The sequence below is a fragment of the Podarcis filfolensis genome (genome assembly GCF_964270895.1).
Source record: "Podarcis filfolensis genome assembly, chromosome: 7".
In the NCBI taxonomy this organism is placed as follows: Eukaryota; Metazoa; Chordata; class Lepidosauria; order Squamata; family Lacertidae; genus Podarcis; species Podarcis filfolensis.
The window spans coordinates 71,321,397-71,339,363 of NC_139603.1; the positions used below are offsets into that span (position 1 = coordinate 71,321,397).

The 17,967-nt window shown below is 45.7% G+C and overlaps 1 protein-coding gene across 2 annotated transcripts in view; it reads right to left on the reverse strand.

Moving 5' to 3' along the window:
- RSPO2 (R-spondin 2) overlaps positions 1–17,619 on the reverse strand; it is a 103,809-nt gene extending 86,190 nt beyond the window's left edge. The window contains exons 1-2 of one of the 2 annotated variants that reach the window (XM_083622327.1): positions 17,228–17,619; positions 16,003–16,338 (exon numbers count right to left, since the gene is read on the reverse strand). In XM_083622327.1, coding sequence (XP_083478453.1) covers positions 16,003–16,096 — 94 coding nt within the window. In that variant the 5' untranslated portion in view covers positions 16,097–16,338; positions 17,228–17,619. Of the gene's footprint in view, positions 1–16,002; positions 16,339–16,715; positions 17,057–17,227 lie in introns of those variants that run through there. The other variant, XM_083622326.1, reaches the window with a different exon arrangement.
- Positions 17,620–17,967: the final 348 nt, after the last annotated feature.

The following is a 17,967-nucleotide window of genomic DNA, read 5'->3' on the forward strand; positions in this document are numbered from 1 at the left end:
ATTATTTATATCCTGCCCATCTGGCTGGGTTTCCCCAGCCACTCTGGGCAGCTCCCAACCGAATGTTAAAAACAATACAGCATTATGAAGTATACCTTGCAACAGAAAATTCACAGAATCCTTATTTAACGAAAAATTCCCAGGACTGGGAGACTGGCAGGGATGCAGGGTGTGGGGTGTGGAACTGAGATGAGACTCAAACTGGCATAAAACAAATATACATTTGTAGCAAAGATACACAGTAAGTTTTTGGTTAGCTACCGAAGTGCCAACAATCGAAGGATTTCCTAGACGACTCAAAGAGAAACATATGAGCTACACATGCAATAGCGAGAGAGCAGCGGGGGAGGGCACACATATTTTCGCTCTAAAGTGGAATAAAAGCCACAGAATATAAATGAAAAAGAAGTTAAGACTTTTGTAATTAGAAAGAGCCAGCTGCAGCTAATAAGGGGAAGGAATGTCAAACTGGGGAGGAGGGTTGTTTAACTTTACAGCAGAGGAGACACTGAACCCTAGTAAATTAATGGGTTCTTTCATTGTACGAATTCTGGTTAGAAAAGCTACAAATTTGGGGAAGGGGGAGAGAAGAGTACCAGGAGCTGATCTGGTAAGAACACAACTTCTAAATGGAGGTCTCCCAGTCAGGTAAATCTTTGGCAAAAAAAAACACTAATCCGTGTCAGGTGACGCTTCTTGTATTCAACCACATCCAGTTGATCTCCTCAAATATTTTCCTTCCTCTCCTCCTTAATCTTTCCAGAGTGTGTTTAAGTAGCACAGACTAATGTTATTTTACCCAAAGAGCCTCAGATTACAGCCGGCTGTACATGCCGTAAGTTTCACTTACTGGCTGCTTGCAAAAGCTATTAGGAGAAAACATCACGAGATCAGGCCCGACTTCAGATTCAGGTTGGGAAAGGTTGCCTTTCGGTGCTTTTCCCCAAAGTGGAGAACTGCGTGTTCGTTCCTCTGCTAATGTTTCAGTAAGTCAAATAAAGGTTGAAAGCTGCTACCTCACCCCCCCCTCTCGCCGCCCACCCACTCCAAGACATTTGATGGAAAGAAATTTGGAAGGGAATGAAAATGAGATCTTGAATTCCAACTCCAACTGGCTGGAGAGTGGAGACTTTTTTAAAAAAGAAAAAGAATGGTAAAAGTGACTTAAGAAAGGAATTGCTTCTCTGGGTGCACAGACACATGTATTTTGTCCCACAGCCACAACTGCCCCTGGGCAAAAGAGGGGATGCAGGTTTTTGAAACAACAGGAAACCCTGCAAAACCTGTTTAGGGTCACTGAAAAGCAAAACCTAGCATCTATTGAAGAATGATCATCGCAAGAGGTGCAGAACGCCCTTAGCAAGGAAATTTCTTCAGTTTCAGAAGACTGATGGCCAAGAGAGAAACTGGCCCGATTTTTAAAATTATGAGCAAACCAGAAGACACTTTGCATTCAAACACACAGACACCCAACAAATGTAAATGATGCTGTGTGTTTCAACACTGTCTGCAGCTGGCCTGGAGTATTTTCTTCCGGTTGATGCATTTCAGACATCAAATATGCTCCTGCCATAACTGAATTTGGTCCATTTGCTGCAACTCACTTACATGTAGAGAACACAGCTATGTATCAAGGAAAGTCAGTTAGGAGAAGGGATGGGGAATAAATTTTATTCAGTTCGCGACTAAATGCAAACCTACATCATTTGCTCTTTCTGAAACAGTATCTGCACTGAAAAACAGCTAACATCAGAAATTCACGTTTCCTCCAAATTTTGCTGTGCTCCAGCCAAGTAATGTGAACAAACATATTGCATTTACTGCAGTAAAGTGTGCATATAAACGCATATGTTAGGGATATTAACATACAAAAATGCATTGTATCAGGGATCACTGCTTTGCAAGAAATGTGTATATTATGCAGGATTGCATACAAACACGTGTACAGTCGTACTTTGGATCTCGAACACCCTGGAACTCAGACGTTTTGGCTCCCAAACACCGCAAACCGAGAAGATATTGTTCTGGTTTGCAAACATTCTTTTGGAACCTGAACGTCTGATGGGGTTTCTGCGGCTTCTGGTTGGCTGCAGGAGCTTTCTGCAGCCAATTAGAAGCCGCGGTTTGATTTTCGAACATCTTGGAAGTCAAACGGACTTCTGGAACAGAGTCCATTTGATTGCCAAGGTACGACTGTATATTAGTAGAAATTCATGGGTGAATTTTCATGAGGGCTTTAAAAAAAAAAACTGGAAGTGTGGAGAAATGAACTGAAGGCTAAAGAAAGACAGAAAGCAAGAGAAAGAGTAATTGTCAAGTTCGCTCATCCCTAGCTATCATGCCTATAATGCAACAAGCAAGCAAATCAGATCCCAAGGCTTCTCTGCTTCCAAACCCTTTAGCGCCACAACTACCATTTTACCTCCCAACTCTACAGAGAGTACTCCATCTATACAAAGTGGCAGGAGTACATGAAGCTGCCTTATAGCAGGTGAGGCTATTTATCCACCTAACCCAGTGCTGTGTGGGTGGGCAGAGGTCTTTCTCATCACCTACCTGATCTATTTACCTGGAGATGATAGGCACCAGAACTGCAGCCCTCTGCATGCAAAGCAGGGCTGCCTTCACACGGCAGCTTATTCCATCTCCCTGATGTCTCCCCAATTGCTAATTTCTGCATCACACTATATTTGAGATTGCACACAATGTAAAAGCCCCTTCCAGAAAACTAAACAAAGGCAGAGAGGGGAAGTCCTGTTGAACAAGCAGAAACCCTTGTGCTTAAAAATGATAGTTTCTGCTTAAAAATCATAGTTCTAATTCTTGCCCAGATGTCTAAACACTGAACTCCATTAAAAAGGAATGTGTTCAGGTTACTTTGGGATGTGGAGAGTCCTTTCAAATGTGGAGAGAACCACCAAATCAGCCGCCCCATTTTTAGGTACCCCTCTGCTGCGATTCACCCTCCCCTTCAACAGTTGACAAGCCACCCCCTGAAATTAAGCCCCCAAGTGAGACCAACCTCAAATCAACAATTATATCTAACAGTAGGAGGGAGTTGTGGCAACCCCATCTAATTCAGCAGGATTCCAGTCCCACAACAAAGAAACCACAACCCTCCATCATCTCAGCATCCTCGAGTTCTCTGTGCCCAGCTGAACTCAACATTGCATTGATTTAAATTAAGAAAAGGGGGAGGGGAAAAAACCCCTAACTACTTTCAGACACTTATATTTGCCAATGAAATATCCATGCCAGATTGCCAGGAAGCAGATCCCTGGCTAGAGAGAGACCATGGTTTTAAGCAATCTGTTAGGTGGCAGAACTGAGCCATCCTGGCCCATAGTGTGAACATTCGTTCATTTTGTCTCACTGTCAAATAGGGTTTTCATAAGTTTTGATTTCATTAAAAATCAATAAACTAATTTTATAGGGAAGGAAGAATGTGCAAAAAAATATATCTAAGAACGGGAACATGGTAGGAAATATAGAGTCAGTATATCACAACAATGGGATTTAAGTTATTTAAAAGCCTTTATACCGTATTTACATCTGATCAGAATGATAATAATTCAGTTGTACCTTGGTTTTCAAACAGCCTCATTCTCGAACGTTTTGGCTCCTGAACGATCCAAACCCGGTAGTGACTGTTCCGGTTTTCGAACATTCTTTTGGAAGCTGAACATCTATGGGGCTTCCACAGCTTCTAATTGGCTGCAGGTACCCAAATTGAGAAATACAGTGGTACCTCGGGTTAAGTACTTAATTTGTTCCGGAGGTCTGTTCTTAACCTGAGGCACCACTTTAGCTAATGGGGCCTCCTGCTGCTGCCGCACCGCCAAAGCACGATTTCTGTTCTCATCCTGAAGCAAAGTTCTTAACCCGAGGTACTACCGTATTTTTCGCACCATAGGACGCACTTTTCCCTCCTAAAAAGCAAGGGAAAATGTGTGTGCGTCCTATGGAGTGAATGCAGGGGGGAGGAAGGCAGGAAAAGCCCCCAAGAGCTGCACACAAGCTCCGTGCGCTCTTGCGGGCTTTTCCACAGGAGGGAGAAGGGACTGACTGGCCACATCAGTCCCTTCTCCTACCTCCCAGAAAAGCCAGGAGAAGCCGCGATCTCTTTAAAGGAGTTGCGCAGCTTCTGCCGGTTTTGCGGGAGGTGGGTGAATCCCCCCACCTCCCAGTAAAGCCAGGAAAGCCCTGCGCAGCATCTCCCGGCAAGGAGAGGCTGCACGGGGCTAAAGGGGAAGCCAAAACAGCGAGCGGGATTCATCCCGCTCGCTGCTTCGGCTTGCTCCATAGCTGCGCGCAACCCCTCCGGCAAGGAGAGGCTGCACGGGGCTATGGATTATTTAGCCCCACGCAGCCTCTCCCGGGAGGGAGAGGCTGCACGGGGCTAAAGGGGAAGCCAAAACAGCGAGCGGGATCCATCCTGCTCGCTGCCTTGGCTTGTGCCATAGCCACGTGCAACCCCTCCGGCAGGGAGAGGTTGTGCGCAGCCTGTACGCTGCTCTTTGGGGCTGGGGGGGGATTTTTTTCTTGATTTCCCCCCCTGGGGAAATCCACTGGGTGCGCCCTATGGTCCGGTGCGCCCTATGGTGCGAAAAATACGGTATTTCTGAGTTTGCGGAGTCTGTAACCTGAAGCGCATGTAACCCGAGGTACCACTGTACAGATGTGGTACAAGAGGTACCTTTAGTCCAGTCCAGCAGCTCTTCTCAGGGTGGTGTAGTGGTTAGAACAGGGGTAGTCAACCTTTTTATACCTACCGCCCACTAATGCATCTTTCTTGATGGTAAAATTTCCTTACTGCCCACCAGTGCTCGATGGAAGGAGGATTCAGCTTGTGCCGTAGAATCCCCTACCGCCCACCTGGAATCCTGAAATGTCCACTAGTGAGTGGTAGGGACTAGGTTGACAATCCCTGGGTCAGACTAGGACCTGGGAGAACAGGGTTTGAATCCCCACTCAGCCATGAAGCTCACTGGGTCACTCACTCTCAGCCTAACCTACCTCATCACAGAGTTGTTGTGGGGGGTTAAAGGGAGGAGCCACAGCTGTCAACTTTCAGATTTGAAAATAAGGGATCAGCAGCCTCACCTGTCCCGGGGACAGTCTACAGGATATCTAGCAATCCGGGATAGCAGCGGGAAACGGCGCTGAAATAAGGGAATTTCCCGCAAAAAAGGGAAGGTTGACAGCTATGAGAGGAGGAGCACTATGCATGCCCCCTTGAAGAAAAGAAGGTAGGGTGTAAATGCAAGAAGTAAAACCATAAATAACATTATTACACAGTATTGCTTTTAAGCTGCTGGATCAATGGACTATGCTCCTTTGCCACACACACACACACACACACACACAGAGAGAGAGAGAGAGAGAGAGAGAGAAGAGAGAGAGCGTACTCACAATCCTGTAAAGATTTACCAGGGAACAAGACCCTGAACACAGTGGTCTTATTTCTGATAATGCACACACACAGGATTGCATTGTGACACCCTTTACATGTGAACAAGATAGATATCAATGCCCTCTACTGCAGCCTCGAGTTTAACTCCTAGCATCTGAGATCACAAGCCAACTGCTCATGTTCGGTGAGCTAACATAACTTAAAAGCACTACTTTCCGCCTTGACAAGCGATGCATCTTATTGATTTGCTTATTCTTGGCTGTTTTTATTTTATTTTATTTTAAATATTGTATTTTATTTTAAATTTTGATTGGAAAAGTTACAGCAATCCTCACTCAACCTCCAAGCTCTCAAAAGCGCCTATCCTAGGCTGCGTGTACCACAACCCTTTTTTTAAGCACAAACAGGTAGCTTTTCTCAATAAATCATCATTCACCCTCATCCTCAAAATGCTGCTTTCAATCTGCACAGATCCTGAACCGTGTTATTCACATGGGGGGTGGGTATAGTTACATGACATGAGTTTGAAAACCCTCACCTTGATTAGGTTATTCACAGCCTTTTTTCTCCCTGCACACATGCCAGGTGAATAGAGGAAAAGGAAGTTGTGATCTTGGTATATGCCCACCTGCAATGTGGATACACAAACATACACAGTGCCAGGACCACCTACATCTGTTTCCAAATCTGAATACTGTGGGGTAATGCAGACTCAAACTGCAACAAGCTTTTATTTTCAGGATGAAACCAGTTTCTCAAAACGTGCTTTCCAGGGAGAAAAAAAATTAAGCAATGGATCTAGATTGAGTATGGACTGCATAGAAAAAAGCAAGTGCTAAGTCTCCACTGATCCCACAATGAAATGCGGTGTGTGCGCAGCCTAAGAAGCCGTCGAATGCATTTATCGGGCATTACAAGTTCCCCAAGCAGTGCACTGCACTGCCACGGTTTCCAGAAGGAGCCAGGTGATCCCCATCCAAGAATGCATTAGGAGATCAAAACGACATCAGTGCATTAGCAATCTTGGAAAGCCAGCTCCTGAAAGTGCTATCAAAACACGAGCTGAAAAATCAGGACGGGCTTTTCCTCGTAATTGGTCTGCTGGCTTGCAACCCACATACGTTTTGAAATATTTGCAAGAGGTTTGTGAGGGGAGCACTATCCTTTCCCGGCTCTCCAAGATCTGCGATGACACCTACCTGCAATGCCAGCAAAACAATTTGAGATGTTGGGCTGGTTATCCTACGAATGGAGGTCATCAGAGCGGGGCCTGTTAAGCAAAGCTGAAGCACAGCTCTTCCAGAATTAGCCAGAAGCTAATTTTTTTAAAAAAAAGCTTCCCGCAGAAGCACAATTTGATCAAGCAGTGCCCTTCCCTGCGGCCGAGACCTTCCTACCTTGTTGCCTAAAGCCACACATATGAACGCATGCACACCATACATTAAAAGCACTCCTCCAAAAAATCCGAGAACTGTAATTTACGGGTGCTGGGAACCAGAGATTTGTTAAGGAGCAAACAAAGGTTCCCATGATTCTTCGGGAGTGGAGTTCTGTAAATGCATAAAGTTTATGCAGCCTCAGACATCCAAGCCCCATTCAGCAAAGGTTCCCAGCGACGCTCTGCCTTGTTTGCAAGCAATGCTAAGTTGAACTATGGTTTAGCATGCTGGTGCAAAGTGAGAAAGTCACAGCCACTTCGCTTATCCCCCACTCCTGCTACTCTTCTGGAAGTTAAGCCGCGGTTTGGCTTAGCATTATATCCCAAACCCAGGCTCTTCGTTTGTCTGCCCCCAAACAAAACAAGAATAGCCCTTGGGAACAGAAGGTGGCTTGTTTGGAGTAAGACAAGCTATAAGCCCAGGATTTAGATGTAAGGCTAACGCAAGCCATGGCTTAGTTCCTGGTAGCACAGGAGGAGGAGAAATGAAGCAACCATGATTTTCTGACTTGCATCCATGCTAAGCCATAGTTTATTTTAGCACTGTGTACAAAGCAAGCCACAGTTTCTTCTGCGTAGGTTCAGCCCATTTCCTATTGAGTGCAGGGGAAGAATGAGTAATTAATGCTTGAACAGCCTCTCTTAATTGCCCCAATGTCATATTCTGTTCTATGGCAGGGGAGGGGGTAATTACCGATTCCTCTGATATCCTCCTGTTTTTATAACAAAATATACTATTATACTACTCTCTCACTTTTTAAGAATAAGGCAAGGCATGCATTCATCCTCACTGCAGGAATAGAAGTTGATATGAAGGTGAGTTAAGAGAGGGTGTTCCATGGGTAAAATAAAGACTTACTCATCACTGATCCCACACCTGGCTAAACCTGCCAATTTAGAATAAAAAGGCACAGGATCCACAAAAGACTCAAAAGTGTGAATTCATATCGCTTTGTTTAAAAAGGAACCAGGAATAAATGTGTTAAATTATCACATTAAATCTGGGATGCCCTTTGAATAAGGATGGTGTCATATGGACAGGGCGGAAAACATGAACACATGGGATGCACATAACGCACTGCAAACTAGGGTGTGTACAGCAGGGATGTCCAACCGGGTGACAGCAATCAACAGGCTGATCCCCTGGTGCTAGTGGTCAATTGCAGTCAATTGCAGGCCCATTTTCCTCCATGGTGGAAGAAGAGGATTTGGCCCCGCCCCCTCGCTTTGTCCTTCAATTGCGCACGATCGCAAAGATAGAAAAGGGAGTTATCGCTGCCAGGTTTATTAGTTGGCTATTGGTTTTTGCTGCGTCCCCCCTAAAAAACGCTCAACAACTTTGGGTCCCTCCCTCCCCCCCCCAAAAAAAATGGGTAGATCACTGGTGCACAGCATTAGTGGGCTTTTGCACTGTAAGGGAACAAATCATAGCAAATTCACAGAGAAAGATTAGCAGCTTAAGCCTGCAATCCTATACTTGTGTCTATTTGGAAGCAAGTCTCCTTGACTTCGATGGGGCTTACTCCCAGGCAATTGGTTATGGGACTGCAGCCTGCCTCATAGAATTCAAAATACTCCAAAATAATTCTTAACATGACTGTCCTATAACATGAGAGTTCTGGATTACAGCATAACAGTATCCATGTTCATTCGGAATAAAGTTCCACTGCGCTCAGCAGGGCACAGGATCACATCCATTTTCCCTCCCCTTTTTTTTCCATCTCTGCCGATCTGTGAAAAATCTACCCCAACACGAGAAAGGGCACATCCAATATTAGAAAGGCTTTCTTTGAGGAGGTATTCCACTTAAAAGCCAAACCACTGACACCACAGGGCTCTCGCGCCGATGCATTAAAACAGCACGAAAAGATTTGGATGGGCAACCTAGAGCCTAATTGTCAGGCACTGTTTGTTTAATAGAAAAACTAATTTTGACAGAGCAGGGAAGCCGAGCTTATTTCTCAAGTTTGGAAGGATAGAGCAAAACGCTGGGAATTATTTGCTCTGGGCTTGCCTGACTATGCAATTGTGTCTGTTCCGCTTAATCCTCTGCGCACATTTTTCCTGATAGGAATAAGTATCTATCACTATCCTGTCCAAACCTAATTTTGAAAGGGCAGAAAACATGGAACTGTGTAACACACACACACACACACACACACACACAGAGAGAGAGAGTTGTGCAGATTACAGAGATAAATGTGTGTAAAGCCCATCTGAAAAACCAGTAAGTGGTTTATAAAAGAACTTTATTTAACTGGGCACTGGATTGCATTCGTGGGGCTGCCCCTGTATGTTTTAAACCAACATGTGGAAGTGTGTCGCAACACTTTTGTTGCTGTTGCTGTCAATGCAAAGCTACTTTGGGAGGAGACCATCGGGAGAAGAGGGGTTTAACCCTTTCGCGCAAAGCCCGTCTTCCCCACACAATTCCAAATGCATGTTTCCACACATTTGAAACCCAACACATTTGGTGGGGGGGGGACTGGGACAGGCTAAAGAGCAAGAAATCCATGGATGGGATAAAAATCAAGCACCTCTTCATTCTCCTCTGTTGTAAATTTCATCATCCCCAAACTGATTTCTTTGTTTTTTAAAAAAAGGTGCTGATACACTGTTGCATGCATAAACGCATAACATGTACCTTGCCCCTTAATAAAGCTTGTGTTTCTTTCCTCCCCAAATAACTCAAGAGACCCAGCATATTTTATGAATTCCAGAAAGCCCCTAGTGTACATGGCTAGGAAAACAAACAAATTGGATGGTTTGTGAAACTCTATATAGCACAGCCACCATAACCTCCCAGAAGAATATTTGCTAAAATCCAGCCTTGTACATACAGACATATGAATATATATTTCATTCTGCCTGTGTGTGTTTTTTAAGCTGTATTTTAAATACCATTAGTCAAAAGAAATGACAGATTTGCCTGCCATTCTCGACTGGATGCGACTCCACAGAGGAGATGATCTACGCCAGGAATTTTATTTCATTAAGAAAGTGATATTATGGAGCATCTGAGATCACATAAGAGACACAAGAGAGAGCCAGGAAGGTTCTACATGCCAGTACCCCACAGTGTGTGCCTGATTATTTGCAGATGGGTGTGTGTGTGTGTGTGTGCGCGCGCGCGCAGGGGAAATTGTTAAGGAATCTTAATTCCATGTTTCGGCATTCTGCAGTAAGCATCGCTTTTACCCTCCGCTATACGCAAAGATTAGCCATTAACATCCTAGTACACATTCCTTTAAATTAGCTTTGCTATGAAACACTTTGCATTTTCATAGACCACAATAAAAAGCCCAGGAGTGACAGCACAGACTAACTTCAATAAGTCAGCTGTCAACACCAATTCTTATGCAGCCAATATCTGAACATCCAACAAGAAGCTAAGCTAGACTCAATCTCTTTGGGGCAAGCCAGTCATCCCATAAACACAACCACTGGTCTAAGATCAACTCGGGAACATGGGATCAATTAAAACCAGCTTATGGGACTTTCTTTTTTCTTTTTAGCAGGAGGGGAGTAGAAGAGGGGGATAATTTGCACAACGCGGGTTAGATTTAGGTTCTCCTGCTACGCAGTTCTTAAGCCGTCTTGCAAAAGACCGTCTAGCCTGGGGTCTCAGGTAGTTCCACATTTAATTAAAGGCACACACTACAGCTTTTATGTTGACAAAGGAAATTCAACTGGTCACTAATCAAAAGAAGAGTATGACGTTTTAACCACTCACTACCAAAAAGAAGAAAAAAAGTTTAAGCTACCTGGTAGAAAGTGGAGGGGAAACGTCAAGGGGGGGAAATCAACACGTTACACTTCTACAGAGAACACTACTTTGCACAATTTTGCCACCCCAAATTTCTCAGGACTACTCGATCCTCAGTGCAGTTTTCACGCACTCCTGAAAACCTGCAGTTGTATTTCACAAAGCTTTAGCAAAAAAAGCGACCGGGTTTTAATGTTACCCGAAAAAACCTGGAAAAATGAAGGAGGAAGAGAGGAATACATACAAAATTGATTTTTAAATGGTAGGTGGATTTTCGGAGATAAAAAGCGGGAAAGTATATGCATTCCCTACAGACCTTTTCAAAGCGACGCAGGTGAAAAGGTGCAGTGTGTGTTTCTGTCCACATGGGTGCTGTTATATCAACATTTCGCTTGTTCTGTCAGCTACGGCTTCTTGCTGATGGAAAGAGACGATGAAGCGAAACATTTATTGTGCCTAAAGATTCGGTTACTCCCTGTGTGTCCTTGTTAAGTCCAAATACCTGCTCATCCGGGGGTTCAATATTATACACCATTTGCTGAAAGGACGGCACCATTCACGACAGTACAATCATCTCACCGGGCAAGATTTACATGCATTGTTCAGACACTCTAAAACCGTCCACACAGAGCAAGCAGCGAGATGGGATAATGTGAAAACAGTTACTCTAGCTTGTTTTTACCCACTGTGCTCATGCGCAGAGCACTAACAGTAAAAGGTTATTTCTGCTGTGTGGCTGACTTCAACAAACAATGTACAATTGAGGATTGGGGGTGTGTGTATTATAATTATTATTTTTCCACAGGCAAAACTAGCACCGTGGTCCTTTCCTTTTACAGTATAGGAAAGCAAAAGTACCCCTTGCATACATTTTGAGACAAAACCATCAAATTAACAACATGTCAACCAAGACTTGACACTGGGTTACATAGCTTCCTCTTCAAATCTAACAAAGATCACATTCGCAATGTACATTTAAAGCACATCACTTCTCCCAAAGAATCCTGGGAAAGTTACAGTTTCAAGTACCCTTAACAAACTAGTCCCCAGGACTTTTATGGAGGGAAAGTCATGTCCTTTAAATGTATGGTATTAAACAGTATTAGATTGGTGAGCATTACTGGCAGGGCCTTTTCAGCATTGGCTCCATACATATATATATTCAATATATATACATAGTGCTTTTCTTTTGGAACTCCCTTCCTAGGCAGGGGAAGTAGTGGCCCCTCCATTGGTGCTTCCTTGAAACAGACACTGAAGAGCTTTTTATTCTAACCTGCTTTTAATTGACATTTCCACTATTCTGCATCTAACTGCTGTTGTTTGCGTGTTTTAATTCTTTATGCTTCACTGCCAGTTTTTAGTGCTGTTTTTCTGCACACTTTGTTTAACTGCTGAAGCTATTTTAGCTGCTTTCCAGATTGTAGTTTGGATGGGCTGGATCCAGACTAAACTAATTGCACTTGAAATAAATGGTGCTTTAGCTACATCATTGCAAACTCCTCCCCTTGATTTCAGCAGAAGCCACCTGCAATTAGCAGAGCACAGATGTAACTCAATGTGTCTGATTAATTTCATTTTTAAAAATTCTGTCGTGACCCACTATGGAAGGATTATTCCTTTCAGTTTCAATTATAAGTTTTAGTGCACAAATTACCTTCCCTTTGCTGTTTTAGCATGATTTTTATATTAATTTCATGTTGGTCCATTTTTAGGCTGTTTTGGTAATATTGATGCTGTTTGTTATTTTTAAAAAAATATATATTTGGATTTATTTTAGGGATTGAGTTGTCTTTGTATATTTTGCTGATTTCTGTAAACTTTTGTAAACAAAAAAAATCTAGAAATAGCACAATTTAAAAATCCCTCAAAGACACCCAATAAATACTTATATACACAAACAAGATGTCATTAAATCAAAGGCCTAAACAAACCCAAACATTATAAGGCTAGAAAGCAATCAAGGCGAGCTCCACACTCCAAGGAACAACTTTCAAGTCATTAGCATGATACAATTTAATCTATATAATCCAAATCTACTACCACTTCCCTTCAGGCAAAGCTTAAAAGAAAACAGTTTTATATTAAAGTCGCTTGGTCAGCTTCAAGGCAACCAGCAGGAAAGAAATTAAGTGGAGTCTTTCTTTTCTTTTCTTGAGGCGAGACAATGGGTTTGAGTGCTTCAGAACTTCACTTGGGACACAAACCGCGATACGCACAAAATTCGAACTGCAGTGACAACTGTGGCAACTGAAGCCAAGGATCGGAGTGGTGGAGAGTGATCACCCAAGGGAAATAAAAGAATCTTAGTGTTCTGTCACCAAACAGGAGCTCAAAAAGAATAGACTGAAGATGCAAAGACTGGTCTGTTTTGAACAGAAACAAGCCATCTCACCAACCGGAGGAGATGTTGGGTTCATTCACATGTTAGGCTTAACACTGATGCAAGAGGTCTCTATAAACACACAAGCATTTGTGAGAAATAACAGATTCGTTGATCTGTACAGCTCAATTGTTACGTACATGGACAGTCAACCTGTGGAACACTACCTGTGAATAACCGTACAAATAAACGTGCAGCTCAAGCTGTACACAGGTTGTACACCCGTTGACCGTAATGTGTGAACACAGCCCAACACACGGGTGTTTGTTCCTAGAAATATAATCACTGCAAGAACTAAGAGTGCAAGCCTGTGATTATTTACCCGGAAGCAAAACCCGCTGAATTCACAATTAGGACTTTCTCTCTGGCGAGTATTACAGGACTGCAATCGAGATAAGAGAGTATGAAGGGATCACACTAGTGCTGGAAAGGGACTGAAGACAAGATGATCCAAACAAATATTCTGGCCCACAAACCAGGATACCACATCAGCCACACCACAAAGTAACTCACACCATTCCAAGCAGTGTGGTTAACAGGAAGTGCAACCAACTTCTATTTCCTGTTTCACACTTCTTTGCAGCATGTCACATGTGAGGCTGGTGTATCTATCCTGCGAGGAGATGCATATGCTCTCTGTGCAACGATAGCTAATGCATCCCCCTGTGAAGAAGATGTGAAAAGATAGAAAAAACACGAAAGAGAAAGCAAAACTAACTTCAGGCTTCCTTCCCTCCCTTGCCCCTCTCTCCAACTTAAAGTCTCAACAGCAAGGAACACAAAAGACCCTTAGAGTCAGAAGTATATTCATGGAACAGCTTACTAGTCACCTAGTAAATAGTCACCTGTCTAGTCTCCCACAGCAAATTCAGATATAGCTCTAGGAAATCAGGAATGAGAGTTGCCTCTTGTCATTTCACCCCCTCCCCTTTTTTTGGCCATTAATGTGCCATAAATGGCAAAGTTTTTAGCCCATGTGTTCCTTTTCCCCCCTTCTTTTTACAGACTCATTTTCAAGGCTGTTTTAATAAAGCAAACTCAAGCGAGTGAGTCAAGCCGCAGAACACTGGGTGAGGGGACAGGGAAAAAAACCAGTGGAAATGGGTTAACTACGTAATCGGACCTGGAGGAAAGTGACTTGCTGTACTCAAACTATCAAATTTCCTCCAAAAAGCAACTTTCTACATCTGCTGGCATAAGTCTTCTGGAAATGATAGGGCTGCCAGTCACTGAAGAGAGTGAGAAACAGATCCTCAAGTTATTAGGTAGATCTCGATGAATCACTACTTAGCAGCAAAGAGTACCAACAGGGAATAGATTTCCCACATTCTCTTGATTTCCCAAACAGGAGAGGCACAGCAAATGAGTCTGTTCTATAAGCAACAGCTCAAAGCAGCAGCATCAAAACAGTCCTGTCATTCTATGCTGTGAACTGGGGAGCAACACACTAAACTAAAAAAAGAGGTGAAATGAATGCCAGCTGATGGAGGGACTAATGGGGGCCACCATGTCTGGCTAGCTGTACAATTCTCCCCTATTCAGTTGGAGTGAAAATTCCTCGCAACCCTTAAAGCAGGAAAGTTACAAGGTACACTTACAAAAATGCACGGGAGCCGCGAGTTAGCACAGATCAGCCGTGAAAGTGAGCAGGGTTCAGTTGTGAGCATGTATAGCCGACAATCACTATTACTGCCCGCATTAAAGGATTTACTGTCACTCTTTGATCACTATCTAGAAATCAGATGCTAATGCTGCAATCTACTGCACACTTAGCGAGAACAAAGTCCCACTGAAATCTGTGTGATTATGCATGTACAGGATCAGACTCTTATTTCCTACAAGACAACCTACTGCCCAATATTCTCTAGGTCTAGGAGATCCATTGCCAATGAATGGATTTATGCGACAAACTCAGACTGCCACACACCATCCCTTATATACACACACACACACTTATTTATTTTTAAAGACCTTATTCAATGACTCTAATTGAAAAAGTTAACCTCTGTCAATCCCCCAGAGGGACCAGCCGAGAGGGAGGGTGGGCATGTTCAGCTCAGAACACCTAGAGCAAAATTATTATCTGCAATTAGCTTGCATTTCCTTCGCTTGGCCCATGAGCTCTCTACATAGAAAGGTCACATCCTGTACTCCATGTAAACTTGCTTGCAATCATTAGCATCCTCCAGCTCTGATTCACAATCGCCAGCACACGGGGGTGGGGGGGGTGGGAATTGTTTAACAACTTTTTAGCCCACCTTGACTGACTGCCGTTCCAACAGAGCAACTACAAAGCATTAAAGCATAACAGGCCGTTCAATATCAAGTGGCTAAAAATGCACTTTTCCCACCGCAATCCTACACCAGCAAGCCAGGGGCAAAACTAGGCTTTATTTCACCTGGGTCAGAGACCCAGTTTGGCACACACGCAACCCATGTGCATTTGCATGTACACACACAGGATGGGAGTCTCAATGGCACCTCTCTGGAGGCTTTGCCTGGGCAAAAAAAAAACCCTGGCCAGCCTCCCCACCCCCACCTACGGCTCTGCAGCAAGGCTGTGGTCCTATGCACACTTACTGCAAAATCCACTGAGTGCAGCACAATTTGCTTCTGTGTGAAGGTGCATATATATATATAGGATCAGCCTATTACCCACATGCCTGGGACCGATTTATGAATGACCCTAATTAGGATTAGGATGTCTGAATCAGACAGGAAGGGCTCAAGGGCTTTTAATGGGGTATCCCTCTATTGGGAGGGGGGAAGCTTGTGAGAAAAGGAACTTTCTTTTTTCCTCCATGGAAAGGGAAGGCCAAATGAACCAAAGTAACCCTACGCAGCCTTTTAAAGCTGGGAGAGACTCGGATGCCATGTCAGCTACTGGAGGCCACAAACGGGCAAAACCAAGTGGGGAAAAGGGAAGCCAGTCAGCTTGAGGAAAGATGTAGAGCCGGGAGGTGGGGGGAGGTCCGGAGTAGCCTGGGTAAGACGCTACTCACCTCTCTTGCTGCGTCTCCAGCGGCCGCCTTGGCAGTGACTGTAATCCATACAGTTCAGGATGATCAAGGCAAAAGAGAAGAAACGGAACTGCATCCTTCGGCTCCGGGGACTGGCGGCAGCAGCAGCAAAAGGACGGGGGCTGCAGGTCGCCGGCAGCAGCGCCGGGGAGTCACCAGAAACCGCCCTCCTTGCAGGCGGCGAGGGGACAAGGCAGAGCGAGGCGCCCAAGGCAGAACCGCGGCGGCGGCAGCAGCTGCAGCCAAGTAGCTCACACGCCTCCGGAGCCCCTTAGTACATCCAGCGAAGTCCCGGCAACTTCCAGCATCTCCTCGGACCTGAAAGACGGAGGAAGGAAATAAACGTTAAACACGCGCGCGCACACAGAGAGACATAATACGGAGAGATCAATAGTTTTAAGACTGTCTGCAACCCTGTATTCTCAATTACACGGGAGTAAACCCCGCGGAACTCTACGGGGCTTACTTCCGAGTAGACGCGTCCAGAACCGCCCGTTGGGCTTTGCACACTCTTGGGAGTAAGCAACCTTGACTCCGACGGGGTTTACTCTAGAGTAACCAAGCAGACAACGGGCTGCATCACTAGTAACCAAACCGATTTCGACGGCTGGATCCGCATGAACGCGGACAGTATAGATCTAAGCCATTCCTTTGCTCCGGCTCCCCCCCCCCCGCCCGCCCCCCAGTAGATCAACCTTTAAGGTTCCCTGGAAGCAAGGTGGGATCGACGCCGCCCGATCCTGGTTATCTCCAGGTTGGGTCCGTTCGATTCCGACGAGCCTCGCAGCCCGATCCTCGACGCGCGTTCTCCGGGGCGCAAACCTCGCGCGGCGTTTCCCTGGCCTTCCAGGTGAGCGCGATGCAGCCGATCCCGCGCACGTGTTTTGGGGAAGAAGCCCCGCCGCTCGCAACCAGGGCCTTTTAAACCTCGTGCGCAGGAAGCGCGCCCCGGCAGGAACGAAACCGCGCTAACCCCAAACGTAGCCACACCCTGCCCCCAATTCAAGAGTCGCGCTGATTCCACTCGACAGGGCAGCCGGGCAGGGCACCTTAACGACCGAGACGCTCAGAGGTGCTTTAAATAACGCGGGGGTGGGGGAGGAAGGGGGAGGGGGGAAAGAGGAAGACCGAAAGAGAAACCTCGCTTTGAATCGGGGGCTGGAGAGGCGCAACCCCTCGTCGTTGCGCGCGCAAAAGCGGAGTTTACCTCCCCTGACGGCGGGCACCACCCTGTGCACGCCGCCGGCCAGCTCCTTCGCTCCCCCGACGGCAGGTCAGCCGAGCGCCTCGCCTCTGCTGCCCACTAAACAACCTGGAAACACGTGGGCAGCCCGGCGAAGTTTGGGGATTGCAGCCGCGCTGCAGTTGCTGCTGCCCGGCACGCGTTTGGAGAGCCGCGTTCGCCCCCGCGCGCTGCTGCTGCTGCTGCTTCTCCACGGCGCCAGTTCCTACCCAGCTCCGCTGCGGCACAGAGGTGAGCGAAGTTCCCGTCCTCTGGGCTCAGCAGGCTGCTTTCCCGCTACTTCTCTTATAACAGTGTCGCGATCATGTGCGCAAAGCCAGCCCCGCGGCTGCTCGGGGTGATTCCTCCGACGCTCGCCCGGAGGCAGCGGTAAGCAGATGGCGCTGTGCGCCACAGCATTTCCCCTTGGCCGCCGCCGCCGCCTTCTGAGGCCTTGCTGCTGCCGTGCTGCTGCCTTTCTCTCAAAGTCAGGCATCTTAGAAACTTGTTTCCCACCAGCAGCAGCTGGAAGAGGCAGTGAGATGACCCAGGCTTCACCGGTGGCATTGCTGCCTGTCGTGTGTGTACCAGTTAAGGAAGTTGGGAGTCGGTGCTTGCAGGTCACTGGTAGAGCACGTGTTTTTGCATATCCCCGTTTCAAGCCCACAGTCAAAAGAGTTGTCTGAGACCAGGGGAAAATGCTGCCCATTGGAAAAAAAGATGCC